The 18,563-nt window shown below is 43.2% G+C and overlaps 1 protein-coding gene across 7 annotated transcripts in view; it reads left to right on the forward strand.

Moving 5' to 3' along the window:
* NEDD4L (neural precursor cell expressed, developmentally down-regulated 4-like, E3 ubiquitin protein ligase) overlaps nucleotides 1–17,490 on the forward strand; it is a 101,635-nt gene extending 84,145 nt beyond the window's left edge. For 2 of the 7 annotated variants that reach the window (XM_014939769.1, XM_014939766.1), the window contains 13 exons: nucleotides 571–625; nucleotides 4,720–4,778; nucleotides 6,911–6,976; nucleotides 7,951–8,180; nucleotides 9,850–9,971; nucleotides 10,816–10,886; nucleotides 11,860–11,955; nucleotides 13,962–14,035; nucleotides 15,184–15,244; nucleotides 15,676–15,735; nucleotides 16,199–16,306; nucleotides 16,475–16,571; nucleotides 17,189–17,467. In XM_014939769.1, the coding sequence (XP_014795255.1) occupies nucleotides 571–625; nucleotides 4,720–4,778; nucleotides 6,911–6,976; nucleotides 7,951–8,180; nucleotides 9,850–9,971; nucleotides 10,816–10,886; nucleotides 11,860–11,955; nucleotides 13,962–14,035; nucleotides 15,184–15,244; nucleotides 15,676–15,735; nucleotides 16,199–16,306; nucleotides 16,475–16,571; nucleotides 17,189–17,265 (1,176 nt within the window). In that variant the 3' untranslated portion in view covers nucleotides 17,266–17,467. Of the gene's footprint in view, nucleotides 1–570; nucleotides 626–705; nucleotides 763–4,719; nucleotides 4,779–6,910; nucleotides 6,977–7,950; nucleotides 8,181–9,849; nucleotides 9,972–10,815; nucleotides 10,887–11,859; nucleotides 11,956–13,961; nucleotides 14,036–15,183; nucleotides 15,245–15,675; nucleotides 15,736–16,198; nucleotides 16,307–16,474; nucleotides 16,572–17,188 lie in introns of all 7 variants that reach the window. The other 5 variants (XM_014939771.1, XM_014939764.1, XM_014939767.1 and 2 more) reach the window with 5 other exon arrangements.
* Nucleotides 17,491–18,563: the final 1,073 nt, after the last annotated feature.

Here is an 18,563-nt window from a genome sequence, read left to right on the forward strand (position 1 = left end):
AAGCTGGTGAGGAGCATACAGGTACACGAGTGCTAGACTGGGCAGTATCACATGTTCTAACAGTGTGCCAGTTACTGCCCTTTCTGTATGCAGGTGCTTGGGAAGACAAGAAAGGGGCATGGATAAAAAGGGAGGGATTGAGAAGTAGGTTAGATGTTCTCGTCCCGCTGCAGTGAGATCCTGGCTTACATCTGTACAGTAAAGAACCCACACACATTTCAGGAGTGGAAGTGGAAGCTCTCAAACCCAACCAGTGATGGACAACCTGTTCTTTGTGATTGTTTCCTCATAGCAGGAAGTGAATATAAACCCTGATGCAAGAAGTTTCTGCTTCCAAGCTTTAAAAAAATATTCACTTATTGGATACAGTTACGTGTACAAATAGCCAGTTCTTTGAGTCTTCCGAGATTTTTGGCCTTGACAAGGCATCTGTGATCATGTTGTGTTTTCTACCTCACAAGCATCTGTCAGACAATTGAAGTAGGTGTGGTTAATGTATTGTTTCACACCGTGGGAGAATGGTAGTATTTCACTTATTTTCTCTCCTTTTTTTTTATTTCCCGATTCCAGCCTGGTTGGGAAGAGAGAATACATTTGGATGGAAGGACGTTTTATATAGACCATAGTAAGTAACCGCTCAGGTACTACAGCAAATAGACAAAGGGAGGTAATAAATATTGAAGTATAATTTTACTCTTCATTTAGGAAGCCAGGTGTTGATATGTGGAGACATTGATACCAGAGACTTAGTGCCCTCATACGGTACTGTATATTCACTGAAAGCTTGCTTTTAATTGGCTCATCAAGCTTTGTCCCTCTCTGACTTGTGAAGCATTAACATTTCTTCTTTGTGGTTTCTTTTGTTCTTGTTGATATTTTGGATTCGTCGTCGTTGTTGTTGATGATCCCATGGCTTATTTGCACTTAATAAATTAAAATATACACTAGGAATAGAAAATAAGATGAGAAGAGATCATATAGCCACAACTCCACATAGAGGCAGTGGAGAAATTAGCACTGATGAGTCTCTTTCCTCTCCGTTAAGAAGGTCTTGTGGCAGTGCGGATTCTGATCTTATTTCCTATTTGTGGCATGTTAAACTGCACCCAGCCCATTAATATTATTCAGTTCTGTTAGTGAAGTTCTAGTGTAAGTGATGTCTCATTGTAGACTTGTCTTATTACGGCATCTCAGAACTACCGTGTGAGTTTCTGTTGTTGTTTGAAAATAAAGCAGCCTAGAAAGGGTTGTTTCCTCCTCTTCTTTTTTTTTTTAATTTATTTTGTTTAAGACTTCAGCTGGACTTTTTAATGAGCTATTTCTATAGGTGGCATAATCTTCACTGAAATAGATAACTCACAAAACCACTAGAAGAGGGTACATATGCTATGCAAAACTTAAAGAATTAAAATCTTAAACTATTATACATATTTGGTAGTATTACATTTTTCCTTCAGTATCAGTGACGTTGACTCCGATGCTTATCTCTAGTTGCATATATGGCATTACTAGATCATTATTAAAAGACTCTCTCTAAACTAATACGAATTTTGAAATTGTATAAATAGCGTTAAATAAAATTTAGAAATAATGTACTTGTCAAGCACAAGATTAACCTTGGAAGCTTGGTGACGTTTGACCATGACGATAGGTTTGTGGCAGAGCCCGTGGACTCTGGCTTGTTCCGTGGCAAACTGGGGAGCGTGCGCTGAAATCAGTCGTGGGTGCCATCGGCTGTGCCCACCCTGAACACGCAGGTCCCAGGGCCCCTCACCGTGATTAACTGCCATCGGGTCAGTCCCCCTCTGCTGAGGAGATGAATTAAAATGCAACAGACGCAGTCAGTTTTGTGATTAGAATTCCATATAAATGTTGAAAGTATTAACAGATTCAGCTGCTATTAATGTCCTGGTTCCCCAGATACATTTTGTATTTCTTCTACATAATTATCCAATATTGTTGTCCTATTTTTGAAATGTTTTTCTCATCCCTGAGAGAAACTGTAAAAAAGTAATGCAGCCAACACAGAAAGCTCCTCTTGAGGAGCAATGCAAACTGCTGTTAAGCACATAAACTGGTAAAGCAAAGTGCTGGTAAGATAACTTAGGTAAGATAACTTAGGTATTACTTGTAGCATAGTAGCCTGAAAATACAATATTTTTAGATTTTAATTGTAAACAGTTCTAATTTCTGCTGTGGTCAATCTTTTAACAAAAAAATGCAGTCTCTAGTTCTCCATGAGTGGTCCTTAGCTAGCTAAGGCAGCAGTATTTGCCATCCATGAATGAAACAGTGTTCTCCATTCATTGTAGCATGCAGACACGTCTGCATTTCCTGGGAGCATTGCAGGAAACTATGGTCTGTGTGTTGGCAGGTGTCACAAAGGAACACACAGACGTTTTCCAGCCATAAGCAGAAGAGTTATCAGTGGTTCACTGACAGAGGGATGGGTCTATCAAATGGGTTCCCCGCAAAGTCTGTCTTGGACCCAGCATTTTTCAAGATATTAATTAATGATTTGAACAATGAATGAGGGGGAATGTACTCGTTAGTTCAGCAAAAAGCAACAGTGTAGGGGAGGTGAGGGGTGCTCAGCAGAACAGGGTGAGAAATCAGAATGAGTCTGGCAAATTGCCTCTGTAGTGTGAAGTGAGATGCTGTTTAGTAAGAATTCCAAAGTATTACTGAGCATAGGAATAGTTAGCAGAATCTTGGTTGAAAAGGGCATGAAAAATATATCATCAATTCAACGGGAATTAACTCACCCTGTGATGTATCAACAGGAGTGTCTTTAGTAAGACCTGAAGTAGTCCTTCTAGTCTCCTGAGCCCTGCTGACGTCTTGGCTGTGATATGCTGTGTGTGGCATTGGGGCCCGAACTTCAGGAAAATAGTGGACCACTTGGAAAGGGACCAGAGAAAAAGAGGGAACCCGCAAAGGCGTAGAGTCCAATTTAAGAGGAAAGACAGAGTATTGTATTTGTGTGAAGACTTGAGAGAGATGGTAGATTTTTGAAAATGTCCTGCAAAAGAAATGAATTTGTTACCCACATCCACTCTGGATAAGCCGGAGAATCTTGACCTACAACTCCAAGTGGGGTGGTTCAAGTTGGACCCTTCTAATGGTTGGGGCATTTAAGCCCTGGAATAGCATTTATAATATGAAGTCCCCGTCACTGTAATACTATGAAAAAAATGTGTACAGAGATTTGTCAGTAACATCGTACACTCTTAAGTGTGTAGGGCAATAAGAAAGGATTGACAAACTTGCAGTCATTTCCAGTTCTATCTTTGATTCTGTAGAAGATTACCACCATGACTTATGGCTGCCCTTTCTAAGTAGGTGTAAGAGATGGATTGGTATAAAACCAGTAAACTTTGCAGAAGGAAATTTGACTGAAGAGGTTGAAGCAGGATGGAAAAGGCCAGATCAGGCATCGCGCCTTTATGGCAGGCTCTGGTCTGTGGAGCTCCTCTGGTTTTGGGAGCTGTCAGTCTAACAGCCTTCCTCCAGAGTTTCTGTAAGCACTAAATAGACGTAATGCATCAAGGGAAATAAAATTGTACTTTAATATTAAATTAACCGATAGATCAAATTTCTTGAAATGTGCTTGTGATCTTTTTAAATTTTCTTCAGTTAACATTTGATGAATGTCACCTTTCTAATCCCAGTCCATTTTCAAACGAGCTTGGGATGCTCAGAACCTAGGGGAATTTTCCAGCTGTAGAAACATGGAAAATACTTGTGTTTTAATATCAGTGGGTTTGGGTCTTTGCGTTTACCTATAGTAGCCATAAAAACAATTTTTTTGAAACTTAAATGTGTTTATTCCCAAACTTAGCAGTTACAAAACTTAAAATCTGGACTAGTATCTTTAAATACACAGTTCACAAATCAACAAAGGGATGTATTACTATTACCCTTTTGGTGCAGGAAATGGATGACTTCAGCCTTGCTGTTGCAGGTGGCATCTAGTTTGGTTTTTGGAGCATTGTCTTATTGTTGCAACATCATCATTTTGTTGTGATTCTGTTGTGTTCAGAATCTTGTGAGGAGCAGTTGTCTGGAGGCAGGGAGTTTCACCATGGTCCTCTCTAACCTTCCATATCACCCTCCTGTAGATGGAAAGAACTGGATTCTGTCATTTTACTGCCAAAATTTCCTGTGGTCAAAACAGAATGATCTCTTATATCGCAATCGTATAATTTTGCCTCCCTTAATCGTCCTATAGCCTTTTCATTAAATCAGTGTCTAAGACATTGTTTTAAAGGGATGTTATTCCCTCCAAATTTAAATACAGACTGTCTTCTAGAAGTGTGACGTTTTGGCTACCTTTATGCAAATTTTCAAAAGTAAACATAGTCCATTATTCAACAAAGGTTTTGGGTTCCTTTCCCTTTCAGGCATGAAGTCTGTGTATTTCTAATATGAGTTGAAACCCATTCATGTTCAAACAGAACATGTTTACTACTACAGACATTGAAATAAAAGCAGTGTAAATACACTGGATTCTGTTGTAGTTTTGCATTTTTGAATGAGTGTTTTCAACTAAACAGTGTGATGGGGTTTTGGTGTAGATGGGCGAATGCAGCCTTTTCTAACCCTGAAATACTAAGTTGTGGGAATGGTAGGGAAAACAGGTGTAGGGAGAAAAAACCGACATAAACTCACAGTGTGGTAACAGAGAAGTAATGATATAATTTCTTTTGTTATTTACAGATAATAAAATTACCCAGTGGGAAGACCCCAGACTGCAGAACCCGGCAATTACTGGTCCAGTAAGTACTGCTATGGTTTTTCCCATTGAATGCTGTGACTCGGTACATTTGGTACAGACAGGAGGCCTTATCGAGCAGCAGGTCCTGCCTCACCAGGCAGAGTTTGATCTGATCAGCAGAAGAACCCACAGGAGGCAGGACCTCTGCTGAGGGACATGGGAGGCTCAGGGCCAGCTTTAGCGAGTCTGTGAGGGCAGGGGGAGCTGCCACCGTGTCACAGCCTGTCAAGGTGCCCCAAAACTGCTGCCTTGTCCCCAGCATCCAAATGCTTGTACTGCACTGTGGGCACTGTTTTGTTGTGCACAGACTGGGGTGCACTACGGACTCCTCACACCTGCTGCTGGTGGCCCAGAGCAGCACTGGGCTGGTTAGCCATCCCTGGGACAGTTGGAACCCCAGCTCTGTGCACACTGTGCCTAGGTCAGGCAATAGGTTTGGATTGGATGGCTTTGGAAGCTTACGCTTCCAATTTAAGCCATTTTATGGTATTGTGAGTAATCAGACTTCCCAACCCGAAGATGTTTCCAGCCCCCAGAATACCTTTGCATTTTGGGTAAATCCTCAGGATTTTTAAGGGTCTTAGGACACAGCAGATTAACTACTGCATGGTGTAATTCCAGTTCCTCTTGTTTATTATAAGATTAATAATTATCATTTGTTTGAACATAATTGCTTTTGGAGTGATTTACTCATTTATCGTGGACTTAATGCTTGAGATACTAATATACAGAATGTGCTATACCAATTCTTAATGTTTTTTCCCAGAAATGGGAAGCAGAAATGAGAAAGACTTATCTGGGTGATTTTCTTCCAAGATAATAAGGGGCAATCATGATCCCATTAAGTAAATAACAGTTATTTGTGTGTTTGGGGTTTCTTTGAAGAGAAAGCAAATCCATTTTACAGCCATGTAAGCATTAAGGATTCATCTTAATGCTTTTAATAGTATTTTTGATGCTGTGACAAAACCAAACAACTACTTGAATTGCATCTCACATTGCATTTAAACAATGGAAACATGTTGAAAGATTATTTAATGGCTGTAGTAAAGTCATATTATCGTCAGAGTAAAATGATTTAGTTTGACTTTGGTTTTAATTTTTGTGTCTCATTGTCCACACGAGAAAACTCCTATCGAACTATTTCCACCTCCCGCTCTCCCCTACATCCAGTCAGGAATCGACTTCAGGATCAGCCCGTACCTACCCTCCCCCAGATTCTCATGATCACCCAGAAACTGTACTTGAACCAGAGCTTTGGAATTAGGGATTCAGCCCTCAGAGAACAGGGAGTGTAACTTCTGCAGTCCTGTGGAATTCAAAATCATTCTTTTGCTCCCCCAAAAAATCACACTTCACTTGTTTAGCTCATTGTTTTACTAGGTCTGCCCTTTCATCTCGCAGTGGAGCAAAGGAAGGTAGGGATGGAGTTGGACAATACTGTGATCAATGCCAGCAAGCCTTTTTGTTTTCCCCCAAGGCTTTTTCCAAACTCTGATTAAATTGATGTTGTATAAAAAACAGAGAATTCTCAAGTCTCAGAAAATTAATTGTCAAGAACCCAAAGAGAATTCAGGAATCTATAGCAGTTCTTTGTTAGAGCACAGCGTTAAAACAGAAATGTCTTTCTGAACTGAAACGAGAGTGCTTGGGAGAGCCTTGATTTGTGCATGTCTGGAATCATCCTGCCATGCCCTTCAGATACCTGGAAATCCAGGGAGGTACTTCAGAGACCCGTGGCATTTGTTACGGGCTGTTTACATCTGCCAGAAACCAATTTCCAGCTCTGCTGATTCATGTACTTCTACATTAAAAAATGTTAATTGTTTTTAACTGTGTTAAAAACTGTTTTCCCCTTTCCTGTTCCTAAAAGAAGAAAAAAAAATGAGCGTAAGTAGTTGATAAACAGAAGAACTGGGCTGAAAGTTTTCATACCTTTTAACTGAAATGACACCCTGAGAAATGGGAGCGTTTTGGCTGCTGTACTTCATGCACAGGGGGTTTCATTAGATGGGCTCTGGCACACATGTATAGAGAGCATGTCTTTGAACTTCTTTTTTGTTTCAATAGTGCTGGAATATCAGATTGTCAAATAGCTGGAATGATGTGTATTTGTGATTTTCTCTCTGACAGGCAGTTCCATACTCCAGGGAGTTCAAACAGAAATATGACTATTTTCGGAAGAAGTTAAAGAAACCAGTGAGTAGAAACACGCTACTGTGTGTTGGAGTCAATTAATGCTCTGGGCGGGAGAAACAACGGGCTCTCCCAAGCAGGGGTTTGCCACGAGCTTCTGGTGGTCTCCTTCTGTGAGGAACAGTATTTTCAGTAACACCTTTAGCATAGGAGAGCACCAGTGTTAGCCGGCACGTGATGCTGCCTCACAGTTCCCATCAGACAGCCTTGGCAGCGCCAGCCGGAGTTTGAAAAGGGACTTTTCAGGGTCTTTACCCGTTTATTGGTAGCTCGTCAAATTCTCCTGAGAGTTTGACCAACGACTGCACACAGTAAGCACTTGAGTTGTCAGAAAAATGCAAACCTTCTGAAACAGTTGTTTCAAGTCAGTTTTATCAGGAAATCTATATATGTCTGCGCTGGTCATGTTTATCTGTTCTTCCAGTCACCTTTCTAGAAATGCTTCCCTCGGGTCTCTTTTCTGCCTTTACCCCCCTGGGCTCAATCCCACTGGCTGTTGGCCCCCTCCTGTTTAGACAGAACTCCTAAAGCCTTCTGGCAGCCCCACGCTCTTTGTTTGCACCTTTGCAGTTCAGTTGTGTTGTGTCTCTGGTCCTGTACATGTTCTTGTTGTGAAACTGCTCTGGCCTTTACAGGTATGAGAGGAAAGCAGTTGCACTGAATTACCATTTTAAGCTAAAATGCCCTTAAAATAGAGCACAGTAGTATCACTCGGTTTCTCACTTTGTTTGTTACTTTTCTTGTTTTCATTGTTGTGTCAAATATCATAGAAATCTCTGAACCGCTGTACTGGAACTTACCCAGTTCACCATATGCTGTTGGCCTGTAGGCTTAGAGAGCACTGGAGACCAAAAATAAAGGGAAACTGGCCAGATCAGTTCTCTGATCTGTCATTTAGTTGTTACCGCTGGTCAGTAATTTGCCTGAAGACTTATTTATTGAGACTAACAAGTGTAATACAATCTCCTTTCACGTAGGCTGACATACCGAACAGGTTTGAGATGAAGCTACACAGAAATAATATTTTTGAGGAGTCCTACAGAAGAATCATGTCTGTGAAGAGACCCGATGTACTGAAAGCCAGGCTCTGGATTGAATTTGAGTCAGAAAAAGGACTTGACTATGGAGGTGTGGCCAGAGAATGGTTTTTTCTCTTGTCCAAGGAGATGTTTAACCCTTACTATGGTCTCTTTGAATATTCAGCAACGTAAGTGTCTATTAAAATATTTGTGTTCTTAAGGGGTATAGGTTAGATTTTGTGTAAGAGGCAGAGTTACACGGGGAAGGAGTTAGAGCACCCTTCGTGGTGCCTCTCAATGGACTCTTAGAGCCAGATCCCTCTGTTCTCTACTATCATTTAATATTTGCTTTTCACTTTTACTTTTCAACTTTTAGATTGTTGAAATCTGACCAAAAAAAGTCATTATTAAGACAGTATTCTGTGTTGCCTTGCTTGCAGCAAAACTGCAATCTTTGAGGTTAGTAACAGTGAGGGCACTATGTCGGACGCTCTCTTTATGCCCTCCCTTACACTGTAAAATGCCCCCTGCCAGAATTGCAGTGCTCCTTTACAGGGAGCTCCTGAAACAGCTCCTCGGTGACAGTTCAGTAGTGACACAGCAGTGGCCTTACCGAAGTTAAAGGCTGGGTTTGTCCAACTTTAAAACCTTTGAGCAATCCGTTAGTGTAACTGAGAGAGCAAGTCACTGCCTTAAGGTCCGCTTGGGTTAATGTGTGGTGTGTAATTCTACACCGTGAGGAGGGGGATCTGAGTCGCAGGCAGTAGTTTTGGTGGTTTTCCGACAGGATTGAGCTCAGTCCTTTCTCTGATAAGTGCTGACTGGGTTGTAAAGCAGCTGAACAAGGACTGCACGATGAGGTTTCTCCCATTTGTGTCAGAAAAGACACGTTCTGCTGTAGAAGGGCAACAGAAACAGCATTGGGGAGCGCAGAATGGCTGTGTGTTAACAAAGTTCACGGGGTATGCATTTGGTTTGAAGTATTTCTGCTTACAGGATATAGGCCACTGCAGATACTCTAAATACAATGTTATGTCATTTTAGCTTCAGAAATCTAACTAGTTATTTCAAGAGATAAGAAAAAAAATGTACTTAAAAACCCTTGCTTAAAAAAACAAGATAGCTTCCCAGATTAAGAACATACTGCAAATTAAAGTACTGCTTTTACACTAATGTCTTATTGTGACACACAGTTTCACTTGAATCTTAATACTTTCTTACCCAGCTGAAAGATCTTATTCCTTTAAGGGCTTTTTCCAGTGTCCTGGGGGTTAGGCACATGTCAGAGATGCTCTCTAGTGTGCAGTGTGGGATGCTAGGAAGAAAACATGCCTTATCCCAGGAGGGCTGGACTGTGGGCCTGTACTTCATTCCTCGTCAGTTCCTTTAGATATTTCAGGAACTAAAAGCAACTACTGCAAAAGAGAATCCTAACGTTTTAAGCCCTGCAATTTGGCTGGCAAGAGTGAATAATGGAGCCTGGCAGAAGAGATAATTTAGCTGAAATTATCATTCCATGGAAGCTGGTGGCAAAACATTACTGTTTTCAGTGACTCCAGGCTTTTATCCTTCGGGGGGGTGAACACAGCTCTCTCACTTGCCACAGGTGGAATCCCATGGGCCCACAAGCAGCAGTTTTATTTACCTTTGTCAAATAATCGCTGTGGTGACGGCCAGTGAGAGGTGATGAGGTCGGCCCATAGACTGTCGGGTACTTCTCCTGAGGAACACATGGATAAATTACATTATTACAGTCTTGCAAAGATGGCAAAGCTCAAATTATTTATTAACAAATCTGAATACCTGGCTATTTAAAGACTTGGTTATTTAGATATTTTTTTTCTTTCCCCAAAAAAGGGACAACTATACACTTCAGATTAATCCTAATTCAGGTCTTTGTAATGAAGATCACCTGTCGTATTTCACATTTATTGGCCGGGTGGCTGGTCTGGCAGTGTATCACGGGAAGCTACTGGATGGTGAGTTATTACACTGTGTGGCTGTGCTACTCTTACTGCATTTTTATTAAATGAAATAAGTCACTTGAGTAATTTGTACGCTTTAGAGCATAGCATTTCTGGAGACAAAGTATGAGAGAAAAGTAACGGAACTGCAACTGTTGGAAATTGCATTCCTGATGTGAATGGGGATTCAAAAATTAGAGTGTCTTAATAAATACATTTGATATAAAGTTTTGCTACTTTCTCCACTTGTGTTAGAACTACAGACTCAGCATTGCCAAATAATCACTGTCCCTAAAGGAAAATCACTACATTTATGTCAGCGATTGCCATGCAAACCTGCAGCCAAAGCAGGCGTGGGGGTGCCAGTTGCAGCATATTTTGATCTGTAAATTATTACTGAGTGATTTAATGAGAAAATATGATTTCTGCTGAACTTTGGAATCCCACGAGAAGCAAGCAAACCTTATAAAGTGACTATTTTAGTGAGCAGCAATGAGGCACATGAGGAGAGGAAGCTTTATCCTGTTTTTCTAGCATCTCCTGTGAGAGAATGGCAATTGTAAATTATTAGAGTGCCTTGAGCTCAATTCCCCGTTTCCTGGCCATTAGTGTTGTAATGTTTTGGTAATATGGTAATTAACAACATAATTCTTGTAATTGAAAAATGGGACTTTCCGTGCCTAAATCAGAAATGAGCCTCCTGCGTGAAGCCGGGCAGTTACAGGGCTGTTCTTTCAGGAGGTCTCTTTCTCGCTGGCACAGGAGGAGAATATCCCACTGAGTTTTCCTCGGGGCACCACATCTTTATCTGAGATGGAAATGCAGAGCAGTGCAGGTAACACTCTGCCCTCTCTTCCAGGCTTCTTCATCAGACCTTTTTACAAGATGATGCTGGGGAAACCAATAACTCTGAAAGACATGGAGTCTGTGGTAAGATAATGGCTCAGCCCTATCAGCGTTAGCAATTAGTGCCTTTTTCCTCTGGGGAAATCTGTAAGAGCCAACAGTTCCAGGAAACTGTGTGGTGGGAAACACCAGGTCATGGTTGCAACTTTAGAAAGAAATGTAGGTAGTTTTGAAATGAAAGAAATTTTCCCTGCCAGGAGAGCTGTTTGAGCAGCGGTGCAGTAGCTGCGGTGAGAGGGACAGGAGCCATGAGTAGCCCAGTGGGAAACGCTCCATAAACCCACAGGTTTTGGAGTTTTGCAGACTTTGACATAAGTGCTGGTTGAGCTGCTGGATCTCTGCTCCAGCCTCCCCTGGCTCACACTCACCGCGTTTGGGCAGGTTGTTCTTCTCTTGAAGGACACAGGAGTAATGGTTTAGCTTTATTTTGAAATTAATTTTGTTTTGCTCTCTTGCTTGGAAATGATAGCTACACATGGGCTTTTTTTCTTTTTTTTCCCCCCTTGAGTCAATATTTAATTATGAACCTAATACATGATGAATATACACCCCTTTTAGGAAATTAGAGGGGTCTTTCACTCAGTAAACTTCAAGGCTTCTCATAACAGCACTGCAGTCAGTTACTGTATAATACACTGTCGATGTAATGAAGTGGTATCCACATTGTGTTGAAAAGAATGTACGGTTTTATCAAGAAGAGATTTTCTAACCCGTTATTTCACACCGCTATATACGTATTTACCAAATAGATCTGTAGAGACAACTTACTGTGTTGTATAAAGTTACATGAATCTAAAAATACAGCATCTAAGAAAATACATATGAATAAAGTAATCCATCTTACCCAGTTTTACAGTAACTGCACAGATGAATGAGTTCTGGTCTTTCCAGTCCTATTCAAGTTCTAGTTTTAGATGGTTTTATTTGTTGAATTTAAAGTTAAAACATACATTTAATGTTCACATTTTCAAACTTTTTTTAATTATAATTCCTGTAGGACAGCGAATACTACAACTCTTTGAAGTGGATCCTGGAAAATGACCCTACAGAGCTGGATCTCATGTTTTGCATCGATGAGGAAAACTTTGGACAGGTATGTAAAGGTTATCCCATCTTATTATCGGTTATTGCCAAAAAGTAAATAAAAACCGAGCAGTGTCTCAGGGCTGGGAACTTGATGAGGACTGTGGAAGGTCACTGGTGGGCACAGACAGACTGTGAGGATTTCAAAACCTACGCACACAACGTGCTGTCAAGGGCCTTCTGGTCCTCTTCTCAGCACTTAGTACTTACCTCCTGTGGCAATGTAAGTTTATCAGCTACATGGAGAATTGGGGAGAACGTTAAATCCACAGGTTGAAAAGTTTTTGTAGTACACTGAGTTGTTTGTGGTAATTTTCACTGTCTTCTGTTCTATAGCGATTCAACTTGAAATTATTGATAGTCTTTCCCTGCCAGCTTGCACTTCTGCTGCGAAGTTTGTTCTTTGACTCTGACTTGGAGATAGTTCCTCCTCCTCTTCTAACTCTTTAATACCTCAAATAGCTAATTCTGTCGTTATCAGCAGATAATTTGATTTTTGTTTGATTTACAAGAGCTGTGTGTGATTGCAGGGAGGTGAATCCCTAGGCTGCTGTGGCTCAGCAGCTCGGTGCTGTGCGGGCAGGGGGCAGAGATCCCTGCAGAGGTGTGACAGGGAGTGACAAGGAGCAGCGGTGTCCGGGGGCGTTCAGTGCTCTTGGGGAAACTACGAACCCACGTTAAAAATAGCTCCAGCTCAAGGTTCACGGGTTCATTTCTTAGTTTACTTTTTCATTAAATCCCTCCTGGGTTGTTTCTGTGTCTCATGGGTGCAGAGTAACTAATGGCATGTACAGTTTCTTTTGTCTGAACACAACAATTTAGCGTGTTCTTACAGGGTGTGGGGCTTGGGGGAAGCTCCTGTGATATAATTGTAGGAGTACATGATGCAGCCACTGGCCTCTTCAGAGAAATATATTGAGGGGGTGGTGGCGGGAGGCGGAATAAAGGCATCACAGACATCTGTCTGATTGTTCTTGGTGTTTCTATTCACCTTCTTACCCCCGGGTAATGAATGGGGTAATGTGGTGGGTGTGTCTAGGTTTTGGAGAGTCACTGTTGTTGATGTAGGGACCCAGAGGTGGCTGCTGCAGGTGTCAGGGGGCTGTGCTCCTGTTATGCTGTAGCTCCCGCTGGAGGGACCCGTAAGGAGTAACCGGTTTCGTGTGCTCATTTAGTGCCCAGTTTATTGGCAGAAGTAACAGTTCTTGTTCTAATTACCGTGACGTGCATTCCACTCCAAGCAAGAGAATCCCTGACTCCCTTCCCTGCTCCCCAGAGCTGGGGTGCCCCCAGAAAGGGGTGCCAGCGGGTGCCCAGGTGTATGGAAACACTGGGATCTGCACCCAGAGCTGTGGCTGAGCCGCGCTGCTGCGGTGCCAACGCTGTCTGGCACTAACTGGGAAAAGCCACGACCTCCTTGCTTTCATGGTACCTGCCCACCATTCAATTCTGTGAATTCCTGCGGATAAGTCACTTTGTTCAAAATAAATGCATTATTTGGAGGTGGTGTAGTTTCTTGTGAACTGTAAGGAGTTTGGTTTTTTCAGTCTTGCGCTCCACGGTGACACCGTCCTTGGCAAATTTATGCGGAAGCATTTCTGTATCTGTTTTGCTACTTTACTTTTCTGGCCTTCTTAGGAAACAGTTTGTGGATTTTAAGAAATAATTTCCTTTCAGGCACTTTGAAAAATGAGAGGCCTTGCTCTACCCCTATTACAATGGAATATGCGTTAACCCAAATGAACCTGCTGTTCAGGACTGAAAGTTTGCTTGGAATTGTTTGTTCATTTGCTGAGGAGGATGAACAAGAATTCATTCTTATAAGTGATCGGATAACACTTTGTTCTTAATGATGCCATCTTTAAATGTGGAGTGTTCTGATGTCCCAGTAGCAGTTACACGGTGATATTTTTACTACTTGTAAATTGCTGCTTGAGGAGAATGGGGTTTGTGAGAAATGTGTCTTGAAATAATGTCGTGTTGTGTTTTGTTCTGTGCTTTTCTTTGGCAATACAGACATATCAAGTCGACCTGAAGCCCAATGGCTCGGAAATCATGGTCACGAATGAGAACAAACGGGAGTACATCGAGTACGTAAGCGCTTCTCCTCCTGACAAAGTCTGCGTTTCAGCCCGTGCTGTTCTGAGTTACCCCGACCCGGGGAGCCTGAGCCAACAGGAAACTGGTTTCTAAGGGGGGGCACAAGGAGCACTGGGGAGGCTGGGCTTGCTCTGAGGGAGAGGTTTCTGCACAGTAAGGGGAACAATAAGAAATTCCTGCTTTTATGATTATTATTTTTCCCCATTACTTTGTGTGTAATATGTTTGCGCTTTCAGCTCTTTCATTTTTTTCAGGTATATATATTTATTTTTTTTCAGTTTCCAGAGGCAAAACATTAGACATCATAAACTTATTCTATCTCCATCATCTCATACAGCGCAGAAACCAAAAGCTCCTTGAAAATGCGTAGGCCAGAATCTGGAGCTGGGTTATTTTGCAGCTGGAGAATGCTTTCCTGGCCAGTCCCAGGACTTCTGTAGCTTTAGAGTCAATACTTGTGTGCTCTCATTTGGAGAGAATTCATGCAACTTACATTTTTCAGATGTTTTTCCCCAGAATTCCATTATGATAGAGAAGTATTCTAGCTGTTGGGCTTAAAAAACCCGAAATGAGCAACAAAAAACAAACAAAAAAAACCCCACCAAACTTCAGATGTGGTCACAAATGTCATTTTATTTTTGCCTCTGCCTTAACGCAGTGACGGACTCTCGTGCACAGGTAGCGCTGACAGGGCATCACGTGTGTAATGAACAGTCAGTGTCTGATGGCAGATCTGCTGGTTTGTGTGTGGTGTTTTATTGTGTGATGGTTATTGCAGAGAGGCAGGGAAAGAGCTAAACTGAGTCAATAGCTGCTAATTACAAATGAGTGTTATTTCTTTAAGCATTACGAGAGGATCACAGGAGGAACGTTCTAGTAATGGCCAAATGAACACTATTACACACTGCAACTTCTGTTTGAAATGCAGCTCAGGGAACATTGGCCAATATAAGAACAAAACCAGGGTAAATTGAATTAATTGCTTGGTTTTTCTGAAATCTGCCCCCCCGGAACCGGCTGCCCAAATTGTGGCTCAGAGCCCAAGCTCTGATCAGAAACTGAACTATGGGGGTTGCTAAAATCTCTCAAACTCTTCTTTTGCCATGGTCTAATGAGTGCGTGTCTGTGTCTTTTACAGCCTGGTCATCCAGTGGAGGTTTGTGAACAGAGTTCAGAAACAAATGAACGCCTTTTTGGAGGTGAGTGCTGGGCCTTTGGCTGCTTTTGGTTTTTTCCCTCAAATAATTTTTTTTTAATGCAGATTTTTTGTACCTCAGTGTCTGTGCTGAGGCAGAGGGAAGCTCTGTGTAACCGCATGAGCTCTGGAATGTTTTTGGTTCATGATTTTACAGTTTTACCTTGTATAAGTATGTACATAAGACTGTGTAATCTTGCCCTTAGGGGAAGAAGGTCATTTTCATTCAAGCTTAAATTATTTGAGCTTGAAATAATTTAGTGATTAACTTTTTTAATTATTCAGCTCTTATTTCAGCTACTGTCTATTTCATTTTCAAAACCCTTCTTTGTGCTCTGTCATTTACTTGGGTTCCCCAAAGCCAAAGATCCTGTGAGACAAAACCTCAATTTTAGATGGTACGAGAATTTTAACTGTGCTTTCCTTCCTTTTCAGGGCTTCACAGAGCTTCTTCCCATCGATCTGATTAAAATCTTTGATGAAAATGAACTAGAGGTGAGTTTGTTTCATTGACACCCAGAGACACCAGATCACAAAAAGATGCTCTAGACTCATCATCCACCACTTACTCATCATGTTTTGCTTATAGTGGGAAATGAGATTTGTCTCCCAAATTAATAAATCACCTAAAAGCACAAAAAAAGGTAATTATTCAGTGAGGTGGTTGATTAGTATGTGCCTATAAAAGCCTGTCAGTAACTGACTGAATTAGTGGCATTGTGCCTATACCAGCCCCTTTGAGCAAATCCCCATAAAGCTGGTGGCAGAGCACGGGTACCTCACACCCTCCAGGAAAATGAGGTGTCCTTGGGAATTCTCCTGAAGAGAATGGGTCCCCGCTGTAGGTCTGTGTTCCTGTTTGCGCTGCCTGGCCCTGGGGAGGACGGGGGGGTGACCTCGTCTGTGCGAGAAGGGCACAGGTAACACAGTCCTGTCTCCAATGTCCCTCCCTGTGCAGTTACTGATGTGTGGCCTTGGAGATGTCGATGTCAACGACTGGAGACAACACACCATCTACAAGAACGGCTACTGCCCAAATCACCCCGTTATCCAGTGGTTCTGGAAGGTAAGATCACTGCCTGCACTGGGCTTCTCGGGCTGTTCCTAAAGGCGAGAGTTACCTCTCCATTACAGCCCAGTAGAGATTGTTACTCGGGTTTGGGGTTGTTTTAACAATGCCGTGTACAGCTGTGGCAGTGTAAAGCGAGTGACTGTGTGTGTGTGTGTGTCACAGGCCGTGTTACTGATGGATGCGGAGAAGCGGATCCGGTTGCTGCAGTTCGTCACCGGGACGTCACGCGTGCCTATGAACGGATTTGCTGAACTCTACGGTGAGTTCCCTCTCGGGTCCCTGCGGGGGGAGGCTCCCTACACCAGCAGAACAGGGACAGGAAACCCCGGGCACAGCTCAAACCCAGAGACAGGCAGCCCCCACCCCCGGGACAGTTCTCCTGCTGGATGCCCAGAGCTCGGGAGGGGCAGGGGGCACCGTGGGGGACGTGTTTGTACAACACGGGTGTTACATACACCCTCTCCTGCCTCCCACGGAAAAAACTCAGCTGTCAACAGGAATAACATTATTATCATATGAATAATGTTTTGGAATATTCCTGTAACGCTAATGCTCCTGTCACCTGAAGGGGAGGGGAGGGGAAGGCGTGTGCAACCAGCACTCGGATTGTTCAGTGTTGGTGTCTGAGCATTACACACTCTCTGTGCAGGGGTAGGCAGATAAACTGAACAGGTTGACTGGGCGCAGAAGTAAATAACCCCCTTCCTCTTTGCTTTAATGTAGTATTAATTCCTTAAGAGAGGTTGTACCAGGCGTTTTGTACCAGTTGAAAAATCAAGCAAGATTTATGCAAACATTTACTGTTAAAAATAACACTGACGGAGTCTCTGTGGTGTCCAGTAGTTTATATTTAATATGATTTTCATTTTCAACCAGGTTCAAACGGTCCTCAGCTGTTTACAATAGAGCAATGGGGGAGTCCTGACAAACTGCCCAGAGCTCACACCTGGTAAGTCAGGAAAGATGTAATAATATGGCTGCTTCTTCCAGGAACAGAAGAAATGGGTGTGTGCTTCTCTCAGACACGCTTCAGCTCTGTGTCCTACAGCATCTATAAAATGGGGTGCCCCGAGAACTCCACACGTGTGTATATGTGTAGGTGTAGAGGTAGGGAGGTGTAAGGGGGTGTGGGTGAGTAGGTACGTGTGTAGGTAGGTGTGTGTATGTAGGTGCACGTGTAGATAGGGACACATGTAGATAGTGGTGTGTGTATGTGGAAGTAGAGGCATGTGTAGGTAGGTGTCTGTGTAGGTAGGGGTGCATAGGTGCGTGTGTAGATATGTGTGTGTTTGTACGTGTGTCGAGAGGTGTGTGTAGGTAGGGATGTGTTGGTGTGTGTGTAGATACGTGTGTGGGTACAGTGGCGCGTGCGTGCGTCTGTAGGTAGGGGTGTATGCGTGCCTGGGTACATAGGGGTGTGTAGGTGTGTGTGTGGATAGGAGTGTTTAGGTGGGTGCGTGGATGTAGGTGCGTGGGTGTAGACAGGTGTGTGTTGGTGTGAGTGTAGATAGGAGTGCTTAGGTAGGTGTGTAGGTGCATGTGTGGGTGCGTGGGTGGAAATAGGTGTGTGTGGGTAGGTGTGTGTGGGTGCGTGTGTAGGTAGGGGTGTGTGTGCGGGTGCATATGTAGGTAGGTGTGTGTTGGTGCGTGTGTAGGGAGGGGTGTGTGGGTGGGTATGTGTGGGGGTGCTTGTGTAGGTAGGGGTGTGTGGGTGCGTGTGTAGGGAGGTGTGTGCGGGTGCGTGTGTAGGTAGGGGTGTGTAGATGGGGGTGTGTGGGTAGGGGTGGGTTGGTGTGTGTGTAGATAGGTGTGTGTGTGTGTAGACACGTGGGTATAGGTGCGTGTGTGTAGGTGCATGTGTGGGTGTGTGGGTGGAAATAGGTGAGTGTGGATAGGGGTGTGTTGGTGTGTGTGTGGGTGCGGGTGTGTAGACAGGTGTGTGTTCAGGAAGGGGTGTGTAGATGGGTGCGTGTGTAGATAGGTGCGGGCTGGTGCGAGTGTAGATAGGTGTGTGGGTGCGTGTGTGTTCGTGCGAGTGTACGTAGGAGTGTGTGGATAAGGGTGTGTTAGTGCATGTGTAGGTAGAGGTGGGTGGGTGTGTGTGGGTGCGTGTGTTGGTGTGTGTGTAGGTAGGGGGGTGTGGGTGGGTGCGTGTGTAGGGAGGGGTGTGTGGGTGGGTGCGTGTGTAGGGAGGGGTGTGTGGGTGGGTGCGTGTGTAGGGAGGGGTGTGTGGGTGGGTGCGTGTGTAGGG

Source organism: Calidris pugnax, unplaced genomic scaffold, assembly GCF_001431845.1.
Source record: "Calidris pugnax isolate Ruff unplaced genomic scaffold, ASM143184v1 scaffold79, whole genome shotgun sequence".
NCBI lineage: Eukaryota > Metazoa > Chordata > Aves > Charadriiformes > Scolopacidae > Calidris > Calidris pugnax.